The 21,621-nt window shown below is 45.8% G+C and overlaps 1 protein-coding gene across 1 annotated transcript; it reads right to left on the bottom strand.

Annotated features, from left to right (window-relative positions):
• Positions 1-797: 797 nt before the first annotated feature.
• On the bottom strand, positions 798-20,326 carry ckap2l (cytoskeleton associated protein 2 like). Its single transcript, XM_088907031.1, has 10 exons — positions 20,137-20,326; positions 18,746-18,812; positions 18,063-18,129; positions 16,363-17,522; positions 15,508-15,697; positions 13,615-13,770; positions 9,972-10,029; positions 9,067-9,217; positions 7,393-7,663; positions 798-1,707 (listed from the first exon to the last, which is right to left on the bottom strand). Exons 1-9 carry the CDS (start codon positions 20,180-20,182, stop codon positions 7,396-7,398), a joined length of 2,163 nt encoding a protein of 720 aa, XP_088763157.1. The 5' UTR covers positions 20,183-20,326; the 3' UTR covers positions 798-1,707; positions 7,393-7,395.
• Positions 20,327-21,621: the final 1,295 nt, after the last annotated feature.

Here is a 21,621-nt window from a genome sequence, read left to right as displayed (position 1 = left end):
ATCACAATAATATATGGAACTAAAGGGCACCTGTAGCTAAGCGTTTGAATTCCAGTTCAGGAAATCAAACTTTCACTGAACGATAAGCAACAGATGTGCAATTTTTCCATTAACTGAACTCCGTGGCTTTTACAGAAGCTCAACATGAGCAAAAAGAAAAACAATCTTATTTTTGCCAGCATGAATCCATTAAAAAAAATAGTGGAAACCCAATACTGCTTTGACTTGACCCAACAATGGTCTTGAAACCGTTGGTAGTTGTTTTCTTCTCATTTTACCCCGTCTCAACATAAGTTTGAAATGATTTCTGCCTGCTTTTATTATTACAATGCAAAAAAGCACACAAGAACTACCTCTGGAAATACAGGGGATATTTACATGCACAGAAACTAAATAATGTGAATTTTCTCGAAGATGTGACCATACTACCGTTGGCATTAGCTGGTACTTGTTAATTGTCTTGAACTAAACCTGAACTTGAGCCCACATACGGTACAACTCACGCTTGCTGCACAACAACTACGATCATAGACAAACTGATCTCGGCCATTATGTGACCATTTGAACATAACATTTGTTTGTTGGCTAAATTTCAGAAATAAAAGCAAGGAATAAATTTGTTAGTTCAGAGCCTTCAGTCTTGCCAGGAAGCTGCCTCACACGCAATTCTGAGGAAAACATGTTTGTATTCAACCATATCATTTTTAGCCATACATCCTGAATGAAGCAGAAGTAAAAATAAAAACAACCTAATTTGTCTTCTAGCAAATACAAACCAAAGAGATAACTTGGATCCATTTGGAAATAATATTTATTTTTCCACCTCATTTTTAACAATCTACAATAATAATAGAATAGTAATTTACAATTTACAAAAAAAAAAACTCCTAGCCGACCTTTCTTTGGTCCACAGTGTGGGCCTCTTCGTTCTGACCCGAGTTTCCTGGAGCACTTGGTAATAAGGGTCATATTTAAGATGGCCCAGTAATGTGTAATCTATGTTTTTGTAAACTTGACCCATATCACAAATTTGCCTCAACCCTAACAGCCACCAAACACGTACGCTCTCCGTGTGCGAATGCCAGGTGTAGAGCACCACATCAGATGTCCTGCCACTTTGTATGTAAACAAGCTGTACTCCTGCACACCCTAAACCTGCCCCATTGCAGAGGCTGCAACTGATGAACAGTTTGAGTAAGAGATCTTTTGCCATTTGCAAGCCGAGAGCCACCACAATATAAATGACAAGCAGCAGCAGAAGCAATACTGTTTGTGAATCATTCAAAATAGAGACTCACTATGCATAAAGTCAGAGCACTACTTTCACATAATATTATTATATTGATCTTGACAATAACCTCTTTTAAATAGTGTACTATAAACTTATAAAATGTTAGCATAGGAGTTTAAAACCCAAGTTAGCATTTGTTGTTTTTTTATTGGTTTGTTACAGATATCTGAAGAACGAAAATCATCTTGCATTTGACTGACAGGGTGGGAGTTAGTGGTGCTGTGCCACAGCTCGAGTCCAGAGTACCTTCTGTATGGAGTATGCATGGTCTCCTGTGGCCATGCCAGTTTTCCGTCTTCCTCCAAAACATGATGTCCAGGTGAACTGCATTCCCAGTTTTCCCCCTGTATGTCCCTGTGCCTTGCGGTAAACCGGCATCCTGCCGAGGGCATAGTCTTGCCTGGTTTCCTGGTGAGCTGGGGATTAAGGAAGAGGTGGTTATTGAAAATATTTACGCTGGGAATCAGCCGTAGCTCTGCAATGTATTTTCATGCAACGTTGGAGTAAGGCGTTGCAAAGGAACACAGCAATGATTTACCTCTCACCCCTCACACCTGAAGAAGGCTCCACGGCCGAAACGTTGCGTTTTCTTTCTTCTTTTTTTCAGCATGGAATAAACCTATTACTTGTTCCTTTGCAACAATGATTTAGATCACTTTTCATAATTTAATGGTGACCTTTTCATTTAACTGCTCAGGAGCTTATTCCTGTATTTTTATTTTTCAGATTTAAATATTCAACACCTCTCAATCCCACTCTCATTATAACAGTTGTAGTAACTACCCCCATACCCAAAAGAACCAAAACAAGACTCCTTGAGTCTTTTTTTCCTCCCTTTACCCCACTGTGATTTCATTTACCATTTATATTTCCAAAACAAAGACATATGCTTCAAATAACACCTTTGTTTTTCTATATTATACAATTGTTCTCTTATACTCCACCATACCCAAAGACTACCATGCCATGAGCTGTACTGTAGAGTTCTACAGCTGTACTGAACTGTTCTTATTTGAAAATCAAGGTAGTGAGAACATGCATTTTAGTGAATGTTTCAGTAGTCTTGGGGGAAGAACTGAAATGACTTGTAAGCATTAAGGCAAAATGTCTGTTTGAGACCAGCCAAGCACTTCATAACCTGAAAAACCTTTACTGCTCAGTCCCAGAGCTGCCATTTTCTAATCTCTTTACCCAGTTCAACGTGTGGAGGAGCTGGAGCCTATCCCAGCAAGCAATGGTCGCAAAGCAGGATACACACTGGATGGGACACCAGACACAAACACACTTGTGCCTAGAGCCAATTTTTCCAGAAGTCAGTTAACCTACAAGTATGTTTCTGGATTATGGGTGGAAACCAGAGTACCCAGAAGAAACGCACGCGAACACAGGTAGAACATTCAAACTCCACACAGATAGCACCACGGGATTTGAACCCAGGGTCCCTGTGCTGGGAGGCAGCCATACTAACCACTGCGCCACCTATAAAAAAAACAAGGGGAATAGAAACTGCAGCCTATATTATGGAAGTCTTACCCAAATGAAAAAATGCTATTGCTAAGCGTTAATTGCTTTTTGCTGCAGCAATATGGTTTACAACATGTTGAAGTATATTTTTAGGCATTTATACAACCTCTCTCATGCCACATTCGTGGTTCTAAGCATATCAAGATATTTGAGCAAGAAACCTGAGAAAATACATTGCATTCAGATCTCTGCTTCTGTACTGTAAAATTGAAAGAACTGGTCTTAATATGCTGAAGAAAGCAACAGATGACATACAGTATTTACCTGGATCTGGCAGTTATCTAAAAGCAATACAAGTTATAACTTTAGACTAACTCATGGTACTATTAATTGCTAAGGGTAAAAAGCCCAGAGTTCAACAGCTGTTAAAGTCATTTAGTATATAATGGGATATGGAAATGCTGGTAGTAGAATTTAATGCTACTATGGGTTGGGCAGCTCAAGTTGAATGTGAAGTGTCTGTATTTATTTTATTGCCAGAATGCATTTCCAAAAGAGGGACCACTGTGGCGCCAGTGTGATTAGACTTGCATAAAGGAAAACCGGATGAGGTCTTCAGTTACGCGTCCACAGTCGGGGGTCCTCGAATAACCCCCAGCTTAACGGAATGTCCTGATCTCACCGAACGTGGATGCAAAACCATGTGATCGATACGGCCCTTTAGAGAACAAGAAAGAGGGAAAGGGGAGCGGAGGACCGACAGGAAGGCAGTTTCAACAGTCCAGTATTTCCTCCACCTGGTGTCCTCATTGACAAACCGAAACCTATAGAACTAAAGGGACACATTATATTTCATTCCTGACACTTTCCTAGCTCTTTTCTGGACCCTCCACTCAAAGAGCTTCACGGGTATTGGGGACTCCCCTCCACCACCACCACCTGGATGATGCGACGGCAGCCATAGGGCACCAGTCTGCTCACACACACCAGCTCTCAGTGGGGAGGAGAACAGAGTGATGAAGCCAGTTCAGAGATAGGGATTGTTAGGAGGCCATGATGGGTAGAAGACCAGGAGGAAATTTGTCCAGGACACCAGGGTAACACCCCTATTCTTTTTCGAGAAACGCCTGGGATTTTTAATGACCACAGAAAGTCAGGACCTCGGTTTTATGCGTCATCGTAAGGACGGCACCTGTTTACAGTACAGTGTCCCCATCACTATACTGGGGTATTAGGCCCCACTAACACCTCTTCCAGCATTAGCCTCAGCTTTCCCAGGTACTGGTCAAGCTCACACCTGCTGAGCTTCAGTGGGTTTCCAGTTGTGAGCTGTAAGGTGATGTAGCTGCTGTCCATAAATTATATGCAGGCTATATTTAAGAGAAGAAACTGCTGTCACATTTATGGACACACTAATTTCCCTTACAAATCTTATTTATTATTGTTTTCAATAGTGGCAGATGGTTTATATTCTAGTATCTGTTTGTAATGAGACTCTGTCTTTGCAGAAGTATTTATTTTATGAAAGTAGTCCGTTTTCCTGGACAGAGATTTGCATCTGCATCTGAGTATGTTAGTATTTTTCCAAGGTTAGTCACTGAGCGCTTGGATGTTAGATGTAGTGCTCTGGTTTGGCATCTCGCGCCAAATCAACTTATTATCTTCTTTTTTTCAGCATGGAATAAATCTATTACTTGTTCCTTTGCAACAATGATTTAGATCACTTTTCATAATTTAATGGTGACCTTTTCATTTAACTGCTCAGGAGCTTATTCCTGTATTTTTATTTTTCAGATTTAAATATTCAACACCTCTCAATCCCACTCTCATTATAACAGTTGTAGTAACTACCCCCATACCCAAAAGAACCAAAACAAGACTCCTTGAGTCTTTTTTTCCTCCCTTTACCCCACTGTGATTTCATTTACCATTTATATTTCCAAAACAAAGACATATGCTTCAAATAACACCTTTGTTTTTCTATATTATACAATTGTTCTCTTATACTCCACCATACCCAAAGACTACCATGCCATGAGCTGTACTGTAGAGTTCTACAGCTGTACTGAACTGTTCTTATTTGAAAATCAAGGTAGTGAGAACATGCATTTTAGTGAATGTTTCAGTAGTCTTGGGGAAGAACTGAAATGACTTGTAAGCATTAAGGCAAAATGTCTGTTTGAGACCAGCCAAGCACTTCATAACCTGAAAAACCTTTACTGCTCAGTCCCAGAGCTGCCATTTTCTAATCTCTTTACCCAGTTCAACGTGTGGAGGAGCTGGAGCCTATCCCAGCAAGCAATGGTCGCAAAGCAGGATACACACTGGATGGGACACCAGACACAAACACACTTGTGCCTAGAGCCAATTTTTCCAGAAGTCAGTTAACCTACAAGTATGTTTCTGGATTATGGGTGGAAACCAGAGTACCCAGAAGAAACGCACGCGAACACAGGTAGAACATTCAAACTCCACACAGATAGCACCACGGGATTTGAACCCAGGGTCCCTGTGCTGGGAGGCAGCCATACTAACCACTGCGCCACCTATAAAAAAAACAAGGGGAATAGAAACTGCAGCCTATATTATGGAAGTCTTACCCAAATGAAAAAATGCTATTGCTAAGCGTTAATTGCTTTTTGCTGCAGCAATATGGTTTACAACATGTTGAAGTATATTTTTAGGCATTTATACAACCTCTCTCATGCCACATTCGTGGTTCTAAGCATACCAAGATATTTGAGCAAGAAACCTGAGAAAATACATTGCATTCAGATCTCTGCTTCTGTACTGTAAAATTGAAAGAACTGGTCTTAATATGCTGAAGAAAGCAACAGATGACATACAGTATTTACCTGGATCTGGCAGTTATCTAAAAGCAATACAAGTTATAACTTTAGACTAACTCATGGTACTATTAATTGCTAAGGGTAAAAAGCCCAGAGTTCAACAGCTGTTAAAGTCATTTAGTATATAATGGGATATGGAAATGCTGGTAGTAGAATTTAATGCTACTATGGGTTGGGCAGCTCAAGTTGAATGTGAAGTGTTTGTATTTATTTTATTGCCAGAATGCATTTCCAAAAGAGGGACCACTGTGGCGCCAGTGTGATTAGACTTGCATAAAGGAAAACCGGATGAGGTCTTCAGTTACGCGTCCACAGTCGGGGGTCCTCGAATAACCCCCAGCTTAACGGAATGTCCTGATCTCACCGAACGTGGATGCAAAACCATGTGATCGATACGGCCCTTTAGAGAACAAGAAAGAGGGAAAGGGGAGCGGAGGACTGACAGGAAGGCAGTTTCAACAGTCCAGTATTTCCTCCACCTGGTGTCCTCATTGACAAACCGAAACCTATAGAACTAAAGGGACACATTATATTTCATTCCTGACACTTTCCTAGCTCTTTTCTGGACCCTCCACTCAAAGAGCTTCACGGGTATTGGGGACTCCCCTCCACCACCACCACCTGGATGATGCGACGGCAGCCATAGGGCACCAGTCTGCTCACACACACCAGCTCTCAGTGGGGAGGAGAACAGAGTGATGAAGCCAGTTCAGAGATAGGGATTGTTAGGAGGCCATGATGGGTAGAAGACCAGGAGGAAATTTGTCCAGGACACCAGGGTAACACCCCTATTCTTTTTCGAGAAACGCCTGGGATTTTTAATGACCACAGAAAGTCAGGACCTCGGTTTTATGCGTCATCGTAAGGACGGCACCTGTTTACAGTACAGTGTCCCCATCACTATACTGGGGTATTAGGCCCCACTAACACCTCTTCCAGCATTAGCCTCAGCTTTCCCAGGTACTGGTCAAGCTCACACCTGCTGAGCTTCAGTGGGTTTCCAGTTGTGAGCTGTAAGGTGATGTAGCTGCTGTCCATAAATTATATGCAGGCTATATTTAAGAGAAGAAACTGCTGTCACATTTATGGACACACTAATTTCCCTTACAAATCTTATTTATTATTGTTTTCAATAGTGGCAGATGGTTTATATTCTAGTATCTGTTTGTAATGAGACTCTGTCTTTGCAGAAGTATTTATTTTATGAAAGTAGTCCGTTTTCCTGGACAGAGATTTGCATCTGCATCTGAGTATGTTAGTATTTTTCCAAGGTTAGTCACTGAGCGCTTGGATGTTAGATGTAGTGCTCTGGTTTGGCATCTCGCGCCAAATCAACTTATTATATTGTTGAAATGGTGTGCTTTTTAGCTTTCTGTAACAAATGCTTCCTATGAACAGCCCAGTCATTTCACAGTGACTAAATCACTCAAACAAATTTAAAAAAAAAAAGTTACAGAAGTGAGTGAGATTATGTTGAACTATTTCATCTTCCATTCAAACGCCAAACATAATATGAAGTCGTTCAGGTGGGGAGCTGCGTCAGCAAGCGTAGGCGGCAAAGGAACAAGTAATAGGTTTATTCCATGCAGAAAAGTGAAGAAAGAAAATGCAATGTTTCGGCCATGGAGCCTTCTTTGAAGAAGGCTCCATGGCTGAAACTTTGTTTTTATTCTTCTCTTTTCAGCATGGAACAAAGCCTATAATATTAAGTATGCAAGACTGAGTGGCTGTCGACATCTGGCCCCCCTGTCGTGTACTACAGGCGGTGTGAGAGACAGCCACGATCACCTGTTAGGACTCAAGGAGCTCGATGTGGATCTGGTCATTCAGGGCCTCGTTCTCGCGGTAGACGTACAGGGGCGGCCCGGACCCCTCTTCCTCCGTCAGCAGCTCCTGCAGGGAGGCCACGCAGGGATCGTGCTCCTGCAGCGCGGCGGGGTATCGGGGGGCGGCTCTCTCGATGCGCAGGGAACGCCGCACAGGTGTGAAGAACCGCAGCTCCTGGCCGTCCAGCTGGACCGAGTCCCGCTGCCGCTGCTGCTGCTGCTGCTGCCGTCCCCTGCAAGCACGGGAAACAGCACAGCTCTCAACCTGAACGCACGCCCCCCCCGCCGAACGCACGGCTCACCCCGCTGACCACACTGCTCTCTCCCCGCCAGGTGCACGGCTCACCCCCCCCGACCGCACGGCTCTCCCCACCAGGGGCACGGCTCTCACCCCGCCAAGGGCACGGCTCTCACCCCCAACCGCATGGCTCACCCCCGCCAGGGGCACGACTCTCACCCTTGACTGCATGGCTCACCCCCGCCAGGGGCACGACTCTCACCCCCGCCAGGGGCACGACTCTCACCCTCGACTGCATGGCTCACCCCGCCAGGGGCACGACTCTCACCCCCCCCGCCAGCACAGCTCACCCCGCCAAGGGCACGACTCTCACCCCTGACCACACTGCTCTCTCCCCGCCAGGTGCACGGCTCACCCCCCCCGACCGCACGGCTCTCCCCACCAGGGGCACGGCTCTCACCCCTGACCGCACGGCTCTCACCCCGCCAAGGGCACGGCTCTCACCCCCAACCGCATGGCTCACCCCCGCCAGGGGCACGACTCTCACCCTTGACTGCATGGCTCACCCCCGCCAGGGGCACGACTCTCACCCCCGCCAGGGGCACGACTCTCACCCCCGCCAGGGGCACGACTCTCACCCTCGACTGCATGGCTCACCCCGCCAGGGGCACGACTCTCACCCCCCCCGCCAGCACAGCTCACCCCGCCAAGGGCACGACTCTCACCCCTGACCGCACGGCTCTCACCCCGCCAGGGGCACGACTCTCACCCCCCCGCCAGCATAGCTCTCACCCCCCCGCCAGGGGCACGACTCTCACCCCCGACCGCATGGCTCACCCCGCCAGGGGCACGACTCTCACCCCCGCCAGGGGCACGACTCTCACCCCCGACCGCATGGCTCACCCCGCCAGGGGCCAGGCTTTCCCTTGTACTGCATCCACTCATTCACGTTTCCTTAACTCAAGATCAGTAGCTTCTCATGACACCCTGTCCTACTTGATCAACTAATCACTTGAAAACCCTCATGCCATCGCAGGACAGATGCCAACACAGACCCTAATCCTACAGCACCAGGCCATCTGCTTCATTTCACACCACGAGCTCACAGCACACAGCCGCTCTCCGTGGGCGATGGACACCGATGGAGCCCCCACTGACAGCAGCTCAGGTATGCTGGTACCCAGCATGCCACAGAAGCCAGGAGGAAACCCTGGCTAACAGCAAAGCGCAGATTCAAACCAGCCATCTCCAGCCTCACAGGACCCAACTTAAACCTCAAGCAAGACCTGACAAGAGCAAAGAACCCACAAGCCTTTCTTTAAAGAAAGAAAAAGCTTGAAAGAATGATTGGGGAAAAAAAAAACAGACAAATAAAAGCTGGTTTTTGATGAGACTCACCCTGGTGTAGCTGTGATCTTGTACTTGACGACAGATGAACCATTTTTGGCCCCTCGGATCTTCGCTCCAACAATTTTGGGGGTTACAGGGTCATTTCTTGGCACCCCAGGACTGCTGCTTTCCCTCTGGTCCCCCTCCTTGTCTGTCTCAGCTGTCACCAACAATAGACAAATACCATAAGCAGTCAGGCCCTAACCCTGAACATTAACACAAATTTCAAGAGAGAACAGGAATTAAAAACGCAGATCTATAACCTAGACTTGAAAGCACAGTAAGGAGTATTGTGGACACAAAAGGGAATTTCAGAGAGTGGGAGCAACAGAACAAGAGGAATGTGCTTGGGCCTCCTCCAGTGTAATCCTGCAGGAGCAGCACTATGGTCTTTGAGGACTGGAGTTTTAATGCAAAATGTTATTGCTTCAGATATAATTTATCTGTATTGTTTCTGTTGGATGTTTAGTGCCAGAGAAGGAGGCTGAAGCTGGAAGACTGTAAAATACGAATCCAATGTAAAACAAAGATCAAAGACTACATATAACTAATAGACGACACCATAATGTATTTGAAATGCATCATAATATGGCCCTTAACCCCAACTGCTCCAGGGGCGCCGTATAAATGGCTGACCCTGCGTTCCGACCCCAAGCTTCTCTCCCCATCTGTCTCTCATGGAAAGCAAGTTGGGGTACGCCAAAAGACCGATTCCTGATACAAGAAATTGTATACGGCCAATAAAGTGATAATATACTTCGTTAATTTCCATTTTAAACCAGAGTTGCCTTTGAAGTTGTACCTAGGGACATTATATAACAGCAAAATGAACAGAACGGATGGACAGCTGTCTCTTCTGGCACTGTACACATTAAAGAGCACTTCAGCTCCTAGCTAACAGGACAACAACTTACTTATGGTTTTCTTCTTCTTCAGGATCTCAAAGACAATGGTCCGAAGTTCTTCGATGGGCTACAAAAAACAACAACAACAACAACAACACTTTTAACCACAAACCACTAGGCCATCAAAATCAAAGTGATCAAAATCACAATGCCGAAAATCTACTGCACTGTGGAGTAGGGATGATTTTCAGTCTATTAGACATCTTAAGAAAGACAGAAAGAGTTAAACAGAATATTTCTGACATTAGTAGTTCAGGTGGGTAGCTGCATCAGCATGCGTAGGCTGCAAAGGAACAAGTAATAGGTTTATTCCATGCTGAAAAAAAGAAGAGAGAAAAAAAACACAACGTTTCGGCCGTGGAGCCTTCTTCAGGTGTGTCTGACATTGCTGTGCGTTGTGATCTTGGAGGAACAATCATTTTCTGGTGTAAGGTACTCCGTTTACAAACCCTGAGGCATTTTATGTTTTCCGATAAAGTTGCTAAACATCAGGTTTCCTCAGGTGCTGGAAGTTCGAAACTCCCCTGTAGCAGTGTTCTTCTCCCCAGTAACAGCCTACAGAATGAATACATCAGCATGCAGAAAGAGCACAGCTGGGCTGTGGTGGTGGTCATCTAAAATCTTAAACAGCTTATCTAGCCACAGAGCAGCCAGAGCATTTCTTCAGAAAGAAAGCAATTACCGCTGTTGGAAACAATTCAATGAGAATATGTCTTCAGGCTCCTTCTATGAGATGTTACAAATTAGTTTTTTTTAGCTGGTGCACAAATATCTACTATGTGGTCAGAACATTTTGCAACTACTTTAGTTCCAAGAAAAAGCAAAAGTTATAGTTATTGCAAAATATCTTCACTGTCTGCTCTTTGGCACAAAACCGGACCGGGATAAATTACATGGATAAGTATATTCACAACCTCCTTTTATTAAACTAACTGAGTTTTTAGAATTGTTTGGAATTGCATAAACTATATCCTTACTCCAATTATGGCTACACATGGCATGGGTGTAGTATGAACAGTAGATATTTTCAATTAGCCATGAGGTGCTCTGAGCTACTCAGTACCTCAAGAGACCTTCGTCATTTGTTTTTCGACTCATGGCGTAGGGCTTGGAGTTGGAACATGAGGAAGCACAGGCCGTCATTATAGTTTGTACATTTTCCAAAATTATAAAGTATGATTTTGCCAAATTTATTGAAATGTGTTCCAATTTGTAGCAAAACCCATTTCATGAACAGGTGATTAAAGACAATGACCCTAATGGGAAACCCATGTCTATTTAGCAATGACAGGACACATGTTTCTTAAAAAAGGGAACTTCAGGTCTCTGCTCTCAGTACTGAGCACTAGGACAGGAAGGACAGTATGTGCTCGCACCGTTTTGATCTACATACAGGACCCATACGTAGCAGCTTGTGTCATTTTCACGTTTCCTAGAAGCCAAGGCCATAGATGCTCTCTCGGGCCATGTGTTGCATTACACATCTTGTCAGCAGTTCCTTGCCAGAAACTCCAAAAACTTTGTAGAAAGATAAAGAACCAGCCTTCCTTCCAAATGACACACTTTCGAGTCCTCTCGTGAAGCTTATTTTTAGCTAAAAGCCGTAAAAAACGTTCCGTTATGCTGAAGGTCACCGTTTTGCTCAAACCTTTTACTGGGTGGACAAGGTAAAAGCTCGGGCCCACAGGAGTGATGTGCCTGCACTGTAAGCTGAGGCTCAAGCAAGTCTTAGTGACTTCATCAGGAAGGCATGGCTTGTTCCAGACTCTCACAGCCCAAGGGGTTCCATTTGACCTCGATCCTGGTTCCCCTCAAGAAACAGCTGATTTTATCCTGGGATCTATAAGATACTAACTCTCTAATGAGATAACGGGGCCGAAGGACCTCTTTTTTTTTTGTCACCAGTGTTATCAAACACAGCCTACTTAAGGCCAACAGATGCTAGAAATGCTCCGTTAGCCGTTCACCACAATGCCAGGAGCCCCAGTTCCAGTAGACTAGCGGCACAGACCAGACTCAATCCTGCCACACCACAGCCAATTGTCTCAGCTTGTACTCGAGCAAGCAACATCACTGGTTGAGGTCATCAGCAGCCCCCTTTTTTAATTAAATAAAAAACTAAATCTGATTGGGTCATATGCACTCGGGGAACATGCTTCAATCAACTGGGAATTAATACATTAAAACGCAGGATTGTTGTAGGCATCATAGTCTGCATTCCCCCCCCCCCTTTGCAATATTTAATTGCAAGTTCAATTTAGTGATTCAGCAATTTCAGCTCCTCCCCCTTTTTGAAATGAATAAAAAAACATAACCATCAATTCAGGTGGGTAGCTGCGTCAGCATGCGTAGGCTGCAAAGGAACAAGTAATAGGTTTTATTCCAGTCTGAAAAGAGAAGAAAGAGAACACAACGTTTCGGCCGTAGAGCTTCCATCAATTACCAATTGCACTGCAGAAATCACACATGCCCTCTCTAGGGAGAGGGCATAAGAAAGAAAGCAATTACCGCTGTTGGAAACAATTCAATGAGAATATGTCTTCTGGCTCCTTCTATTAGATGTTACAAATTAGTTTTTTTTAGCTTGTGCACAAATATCTACTATGTGGTCAGAACATTTTGCAACTACTTTAGTTCCAAGAAAAATACCTATCATAAGAGCTAACCTTATTTACTTGAAATTCCCACAACACACACTTGAGACTGCTTATGCAGTAGCACGTAAGAAAGATTCTTCCAGGAAGTGACTGAATGACTACATATTTTTAACACTAATGCTATCACAATTTCAGCTTTGTGGTTCGGTTCTAATTATGAGCAGTTTATTCATTCAAGATGTGAACGCATTGCTGAATGGAGAAGTTCAGCATCTCTTTTTAGCCTCCTGTCTAACTGCTATTTTCTATACTCCTAGAAACACAGGCGGTTGTCCACTGTGTCGTTACGGGCGAAGACAGTACATGGGGAAGACTATTCCAGCGGTCTTTCTTATAAAGTGGATCTCTGCACAGCTGCACAGACACTACTACTAATAATAATCCTTACACTTGCATAGCGCTTTTCTGGAGACTGCACTCAAAGTGCTTCACAGGTAATGGGGACTCCCCTCCACCACCACCAGTGTGCAGCATCCACCTGGATGATGTGACGGCAACCAAAATGTACTGGTACACTCCCCACACACCTGCTATCAGTGGGGAGGAGAGCAGAGTGATGAGGCCAGCTCAGAGATGGGATTAGGAGGCCATGATTGGTAAAGTCAGGAGGGAAATTTGGCCAGGACGTCAGGGTAACACCCCTACTCTTTTAGAGAAACACCCTGGGATTTTAAGGGACAGTGCCTCTTTTACAGTATAGTGTCCCCCACTATACTGGGGCATTAGAACCAACACAGATGACAGGGTGAGCGCCCCCTACTGGCCCCTCTTCCAGTAGCAGTCTTAGTTTTCCCAGGAGGTCTCCCATCCAGGTACGGACCAGGATCACTCCTGCTGAGCTCCAGTTGGCTGCTAGCGGTGAGCTGCCGGGTGATACAGCTGCTGGCAAACAGTACTGCTGGGAAGTTTGTTTGAATCGGAGCTCAAGTCCTCTGTCCTACAGCCCCTCTTCGCTACAGAGGAGAGGTGCCAGAGTCTCACTCCCCCCGTCTCACCTCCTGCACCACCCGCACCGCCTCCTCGAAGAGCGGCAGCACCTCGCAGTCGCCGTCGCGCTCCATGAGCCGGGCCCGGCAGACCCAGTACATGGCGAACTTCTCCACCGAGGGCACCTGGGACAGCACCGCCAGGACCTCCCGGGACTCATGGCCCTGAGAGAGACAGACACACAGACACAGCCTCTGGTTCAGCAGCGCACAGGAGAGGACGAGAGAGTGGCTTGATCGCAGCCTGGAGCCCCCCCCGATCGGGGCGAAGTGCTACAGGAGCCAGGTTACTGCAGAACCCCGTGGTCACCCACAGACTCTTTCAGGCAGGACCGGGTTTTAAAACCACCCTTAAACTGAAACTGCAAAGGAAGAGTTCCATTTTTGCTATAGTGAAGACTGGGGCTTAATTATTCATTATTCTATGTTCTGAAGGGTAAAGAGCTCATGGCTGTTTTTACTGATTACAAATATGAACCAATTCATGATGTTGTGCTGCTGGTTTTCTTGCAGTTAATAATAGGATAATGTGACTTTTTTATGTTATTAGGAGATTATAAAACCTGTAGAAGTGTCTGAAACCAGTTTTAGTGATCAGTTATTCCACTGGTTTGATCAACACCCAGAAACAGCGAACAGCGGATCTGTAATCTCAGTTTACTACACGCTATGCTGGCAAAGTGTCACGATTCACACATTAATTCTTTTCAGTCCACGGGCAGTTTTAAATTTCCATCCTGTCTGAAAGTGAACAGGGTTTTATGACAACCCTGTATTAACAGCAAAGGCCATATTGAGGACTGGTAAGGTCTGGAACTGATAAACTGGTGTCAATCCAGCAATAAGCACAAAATTAGACATACAATGCTGTGCAAGGAAACAAAATATATTAAACACCCTCAATGTTACCAACTACCAATGGAAAGAGACTATTAATGAAAGCAAGCAAGCAAATCTGGTCTAACAACTTAGTTTTCATTTCAAATTAACAGTAAGAATTTTGTCTCTGAGTTTTTACAGACCTACTGAATCAATGCATATCTGCAGACAATCTCTTACTGTTACCAGTATGTACACATTTATATGACACCCTCCTCACATTTGTAGTTTATTTAATTGAGCCATTAACATTGTATGTTGGTATAATGTAACTAAAGTGACTGTAAATGTGCTACAAAGGTACTCAATGAAAAACTTGAGCAACACCTGAGGTTTCTACCATTTTCACTAAGCAGAAGAACATATCACTGGCTCCCTCCGGTGGCTGCAGCATGTACAATCTGCCTTTTCAGGGCCTACAAAACTCTTTAAGAGGCGTTACCTTACCTAGGCTTAAAACGGTCAATGAGAGCCTGAAAAAAATCAGGAAACCTACAGCTGAAAAAAGGAACTGTGTATTTATATCCAAGTTTGTGGCTTCTATCAAATAACTTTTGCAAGCTAGAAATGATGTTTATATTGTTCTGAGTGATGAATAATGGCAGTTATTTGCCGAGTTGCACTAGATATTGTGTTTCAGTCTCCATTGCTGTCCTTTGTCAGAGTGGGCCCTTAGCATAAATAAACTGAATTACTGGCCAATGCATGCGTGTTCACTGTGCTGGGTTAAAACCGTTACAAACTTTAAGGATTCAGTGCAGTTTTCCGGCTGCTGTGCCATTCAATACTGGGCTATTGCCAGACCTCAAAGCCATTCTAACTTTCCCAGAACCTAAAAGCAACAGAAGTGTAATTTTCAGTGTCCACTGAATAAATCATTTCCAGTGTTGCAACAAGGGAATGTTCAAGTCGTGACTACGCAGCTACGGGAAACCCTTTCCTTTTTAAAAGGGGAAATTAAAGTCACTTCCTTTTACACCGCCGAAGGCTGGTGGGAACAGGCGCCCGAGGTGCTGGCCTTACCTCCCGGAGCAGCCTCAGGCAGTCGTCGATGCGCTCCGCGGCCAGCCTCCCCAGGCGGTCCTCCTCCTCCATGGCGCTCCAGAAGGACTGCCGGGAAGCAGCCGGCTTCTTCACGGACCTCCGCGGCGTCGGCATGGGCGGCCTCTTGTACGCGATGCCCTTGGCCTCGCGCCACTCCTGCAGCCTCCGCCTGGGAGGACGGGAGAGGAAACGCAAGCAGAGATGGAGGTGGATCCTGCCCCGCTAGTGGTTTGGTAGCACAGAGTCACCAGACCCAAATGCATCCTGCCTGGCAGCATCCAATACTTCCGGCTTGTGAACTGTGCACATCAAATTTTTCAGTTAGTGAGGTCACATGCAGCTTAAAATGCACAATCAGCTACTGGCTGGTCCTTGAGCATCGGCTTAAATGATTAGAGAACCAACCGGCTGTTAGCTGTGCCTCGGTTTGTGCATTAACACCACAAAGGAAATCAATGTCTGCCGTTCTCAGCACAGAATCCACAGGCTTGTCACCAAAGAGCTGTGCAAACCCAACAGCCTGTACTTTAGCAATTATTGATGGGGGGGGAGTGTTCAACCCTTTATGGCCTGATTTGTTTGCTTACAAAAGTAAAAAGAGCTTATATTATAGGCCACCATTCAGATCTGGGTCTTGGGGGGATGTGTTCTGTTCTGGCAGTGGCCTTTTCATTCTGCAGACTACAGTCATTGCTCAATAAAAATCATCCCCTCCTGATCTCCGACTCCCTGTCTATATACATGAAGCTTACACACAGAGCCCTCCAGAATTTTTAAAAGCAAACGCAAACTATAAAAGAAAAAGGTGCCAAGAAGCTGTGAAGCGACACTCACATCCTTTCCTCCTGCGCCTTGGTTAACTTCTTTGAGCCCTGTTCCGCAGTGGTTTGGCTGGTGCCACCTCCGATGGTGATGGTGGCGTTTCTTGCTGGCTCCTGTCTTTTGGGCCCTGGGTCCTGGCCCTGTTGGGCAGGCTTGGTGGGCACCGGGGCGGGCGCAGTGTTCCTGCTCGAGAAGCTGCTAACACAGCGGTGTGGGAGCTGCCCTCTGCCTACAGGCTCTCTTACCACGAACGTGTGGCGCCTCCCAGGAGCTGCTGCCCCAACCCTGATGTCCTGCTGCCCCACACCTGCAGCCTTCGCCCCCGACCGCCAGGAATTACCCACAGCTGCTCCACACACACCTGGCTGCTGTACTGCGGTGGCACCACTGCTTTTCTGGCTCCTCCGGCTTTCTGCCGGCACAGCACGTGGCTTCTCCCGTCTCGCGGCAAGGGTTTTTAGGGGACTGCTGCCCTTAGCCTTGCTGTGGGCATCGCTGCTGCCCGCTCCAGAGAGCCCAGGCTTTCTGCCCCCTACAGAAGCAGCCCGCCCCAGAGCTCTCTTCAATGCAGAGTGCCGGTGCTGCAGCTCCACCAGCTGGGCCTCCCCCGTGCTGCCAGTCTGCATGCTAGCAGGCCCCTGAGAGGCCCCTGCAGCCGAGATCCTGATGCCCACCCGGGAGCTGTGGGCCCCTCTGGCACTAGGGACCTGGGGCTTCCTCTGGGCGAGTTCCCTACGAGCTGCCTTAGCAGGACCTGAACTGGTGGCAAGCTGAACTGGAGCTTGACTGGCACTCATTCTGGAAGATGCCTTAGCAGAAGCAGCGTGGAGCACAGTGCTCCTTGGAACAGTCGCAGGTTGTGCACTTTGAATGTTGGGTTTATTAAGAGCTGTCTTGGGTATAGGCGCCCGAGTCATAGATTTGCACTGGGAGGTCTTTGCTGCAGCACCATTCAGGCCAGGCTTACTGCGAGTGGTGCTCTGTGTTGCATTGGTCTTGACAGGCCTGGCAGTCTTAGCAATGGTATTGTTGCAAGTGGATTTCTGTGCTGTCTTGTCTGGGTAAGGGACGGGCTTAGTGGGGGCTCTGGTTTCTGCAGCTGTGGACGGCGGCTTATTCTCTGTGCCTTTGGGTCTAAATGGCGGAGGCTGGTTCTCTTTTTGCTTCCGGGCCTAAAGCGTACATAAGAAAATAAAAGCAGGTTGCATGAGAAAATGAAACCCATGTGTCATTATATCTGTTATAGCTCATCTGAAAAACATCACCATGGCCACTATTAAACTTTCAAATATCTACAGAAGGAATTAGCCTTTCCACCCTTTGTGCCATGCATTAAAGGAACTACGGTCCTTTTTATACAAGACCCAGATTCAATCATTACCCCTCTTGCTGGGATGTGGCTGTAGCCCAGGACTTTTAAAGAGTACTTGCTGCCACCACCAGCTGCCAATAACTTGGTTTTATAGCAAAGTCCCATGCGGGTAGGCTACAATATCGCAATCTTTATAAAGAACGGCTGGGCATATCCCATGTACAGGACAAAATAAGAAGTACAGAAGATGATGGAAAGCTCTTTCTCTACTGGCAGACAACTATTTTCAGCTAGAATTTAGAGGTGAACTGCGACCCTCACCAGGAAAAGTGGAGTGAAAATGGATGGATGAAATTTACAGGTGATGGTGTTGATGGCCTAAGGCTGCTCATGTACTTACTGGCACTGTCCCTGCTTTGGGGTCAACGGGCTGCTTGGGTCTGACCATATTGTCCCTCAGGTAGGGTCTGGGCAAGGGGAAGAACCAAAGAAGTAAGTGCATCAGAGCTTCAATACAGCGAACACTAAGGAAAGAATGTGTGACATCAGTTGCCCTGGACACAACCCCACCCCCACACCTCTAACCACACCAGGATGGACTGAAAATAGATGCGACATGCACCCAAACAAATACAAGCAGCACAGTAAATCCTGAGGCCAATGGTCAGTCAGAGAAGGAGCTCGGCTGTTAATTACAGTTATCTGTATTCAATCTTGTTTGCACCTGATATACATGTAAAAGCAGTTGTGGTCAGGTTTGCATTTCCAATATTGTAGCCATGACAGCTGACACTTTCTTACTTTACCTGGGTCTGCATGACTGCTGAGGAGTTTCATCTCAAACCAAGGACACACCACACTAAGTGAGCAACTCCGATCTCAAGAGCATCATCTTTAAACACTGATTAAAACAGACCTGATTAGTCCTGACCGTTAACTGACCCAGTAACAGATGCGTTTACAGTGCTGGTGGACAGTACAGGGCTGGCGATGGCCTGGCAGGCATGCAGGGGGTCAGACTGGAAGACACAAACCCAGCTGCGCTGTCGAACGGGGCCCAGGGGGCAGACAAGAGCTCCTTACTTCGGGTTCGGAGGCTTCAGCTTTCCCTTTGCAGCCAAATACTCCTTCAGCTTCTGTTCCCGCAACTCTGAGGACCACAAGAAAAAAGCAGGTCACATACACAAACACACAAACGCATGTTCAGTGCACTACAAAGATATACTACACAAGTGCAGTGCCACTCACTTATGCAGGTATTGCACAAACAATTACAATGGAAAAGCCTTCCCAGCTCCATCTGCTGGAAACTGGGTCAATTACCTAAAGGCAGCCAAACAAGAAAGTTAGGGCTAACGAGCTGCCCTCGTTTACAGCCCTCCTCGTGTTCAACCTTCTTGACAAGAAGATCAAAACTCTTGCTCTGTACGAGCTGTTCTGCAGCATTTGTTAAGCAAGCATGTTGGAGATGTAGGAAAATATTACCATGTGTCCTGCTTTGTGACCGATGTCTAGAAAGCATGCAGGGCACACAGCCCACCGAGACCACCGGGTACATTGCAGCTTTGCTAGACTATTTCATACAGAACTGCCTCTCCTCAGCATGTTGCCGATATTTTCATGATAATCTGGGTAAAATAGTTGATTATCACTTGTTCTCTTATTACGGTCAACGTTTAACTGTATTATTTTCCATGAGGTGTAATGTTTTGTGGTCATAATACTACAAAAATATATTTTATTTTCCACCGTCATATTCTTGTCTAGCTCTGGTGATTCTTACTCTCCGAGCTGTAAGCGCCGTGCTATCAAACAGGCAAAAAGGGTGAGAGATTGTGCTTTGGAGTGATTATACCCTTCGAATGCTTGCTTATGCCACCTCAAAACCAAACTTGAAGGACAGAGCTTTGTGGTGCAAAACGATGACCAGATTAAGCTGGCACGAGCGGACACGATGCCACTGTGATCTCACTTTGTAAACTCTAAAGAAGCACCGTCCTGGTGATGGTGGTTCTTGCTATGGGCCTTGTGTGGGTATCAGCTGGCTCTCAGTGTTTCATTACTGGAAACAGGGCAACAGCCCACGTCAAGGCAGCGCGAAGGGAAATCATTACTGGAGCGAGCAAATGCGCATCTAACATGCAGCTCCATAAAGGTATCGAAAGGGTGTCGAGGGAATTACGCATTATAATGGCAAATAATGTTTCACATCAATTTAGTGATTTTGTCATGTAAAATAAATATCGTCTGTTGATCCGTGTTCTTTACGACCCTTGGTTCCACACGACAACCTTAGGGGCTTCTCTCAAGACGATTTGATTGCGATTCACCTGTTATTTCACGACATCATAGCAATCCACAACCACATTGTGAACACGATACAAGATCACAAACAGTATGCGTAATGAATATACCCAAACCTCATTATAAGAAATAATTAAGTAAGAAAATGTAGGGATGTATAACAAGAATACCTTGAGCTGAAAGCACACGGACAGCTCCATCGCCGTCTCCGTCCATTTCTGCTCCTTATTTCGTCTTCCAAGTCAGTACCCTACGGTATACCTTTTTAGGATGAAAAAGAAAAATTTACAGATGAAATTTCTTCTTGTACCAAGGCAAAAGCAAAATAATCCGTTTGTCTAACAATTGAATTTTCCGGGTAAACACGCCCCCTTGTTATTATTGGTGAATTTACCTTTGAACTGACCAATTAGCTGTAAGAATGAAATTTATTTGGATTCTCGGACGGTGATTGGCTAATACTATTACCGTAAAACTTCGAAACGTGGTAACATTAAAACAACGTTCATTATACTGTTAACTCCTTCTGTATTAAACCAAACCCGGTTTTGACATTGTTTTTAAATATAGTTCTATGGTAGTTGTATGTTGTTGTAGGTCTGAGCTAAATGGGGAGAAGGACTATAACTCTGCTACATTCTGATATGCCTGCAGTCATATCACTCTGCAGCTCACAACTGACAACCCACTGAAGCTAAGCAGGTGTGAGCCTGGTCAGTACCTAGAAAGGAGACCTCCTGGAAAACACTAAGGTTGCTGCAGAAGAGGTGTTAGTGGGGCCAGCAGGGGGCGTTCACCCTGCGGTCTGTGTGGGTCCTAATGCCCCAGTATAGTGACAGGGACACTATACTGTAAACAGGCACTGTCCTTCGGATGAGACACAAAACCAAGGCCCTGACTCTCTGTGGTCATTAAAAATCCCAGGGTGTTTCTCGAAAAGAGTAGGGGTGTAACCCCGGCGTCCTGGCCAAATTTCCCATTGGTCCTTACCAATCATGGCCTCCTAATAATCCCCCTTGATGAATTGGCTTCATTACTCTGCTCTCCTCCCCACTGATAGCTGGTGTGTGGGGAGCGTTCTGGCGCACTATGGCTGCCGTCGCATCATCCAGGTGGGGCTGCACATTGATGGTGGTGGAGGGGAGTCCCCATTACCTGTAAAGCGCTTTGAGTGGAGTGTCCAGAAAAGCGCTATATAAGTGTGAGCAATTATTATTATTATTAAATAAAGCTACATCAGTAGCTTGTAAATGTAAATGTAATGTAAAGTTCTTCTACTTTACATTATTGCCTGCCTTTCATTCATTTCAAAGCAAAGATTTGTGAACTCTGCGCACGTACTAAACCCCAGAACTCTGATCATCTGCGGCCTTGCTCCTGCTGAAACACTCTCCATTCATTCAGGACAGGCCTGGAGCTGTACTGGTGGATCGGCTGGATGTGGTGAATCTCTGGCCCGCCACTGCTCCGGGACTCGACTCCAAACGGGCCGGAACAAGGACACAGGAAGAAGCGTGGCGGGTCCAGAAGAGGAAGAGTGAGCTGAGCCCAGAGGCGCAGGGTGCGAGAGAGTGTGGAAAGAGGCGAGTGAAATAGAGACCGCTGGGAAGAAAGACTCGTATCCACAAACAGCTTCAGAGAAACCATCAACAAGA

Source organism: Atractosteus spatula, chromosome 2 (assembly GCF_055471065.1).
Source record: "Atractosteus spatula isolate fAtrSpa1 chromosome 2, fAtrSpa1.hap1, whole genome shotgun sequence".
In the NCBI taxonomy this organism is placed as follows: domain Eukaryota; kingdom Metazoa; phylum Chordata; class Actinopteri; order Semionotiformes; family Lepisosteidae; genus Atractosteus; species Atractosteus spatula.
The sequence above is the reverse complement of the archived record's forward strand: the minus strand, read 5'-3'. Positions and strand labels throughout refer to the sequence as shown.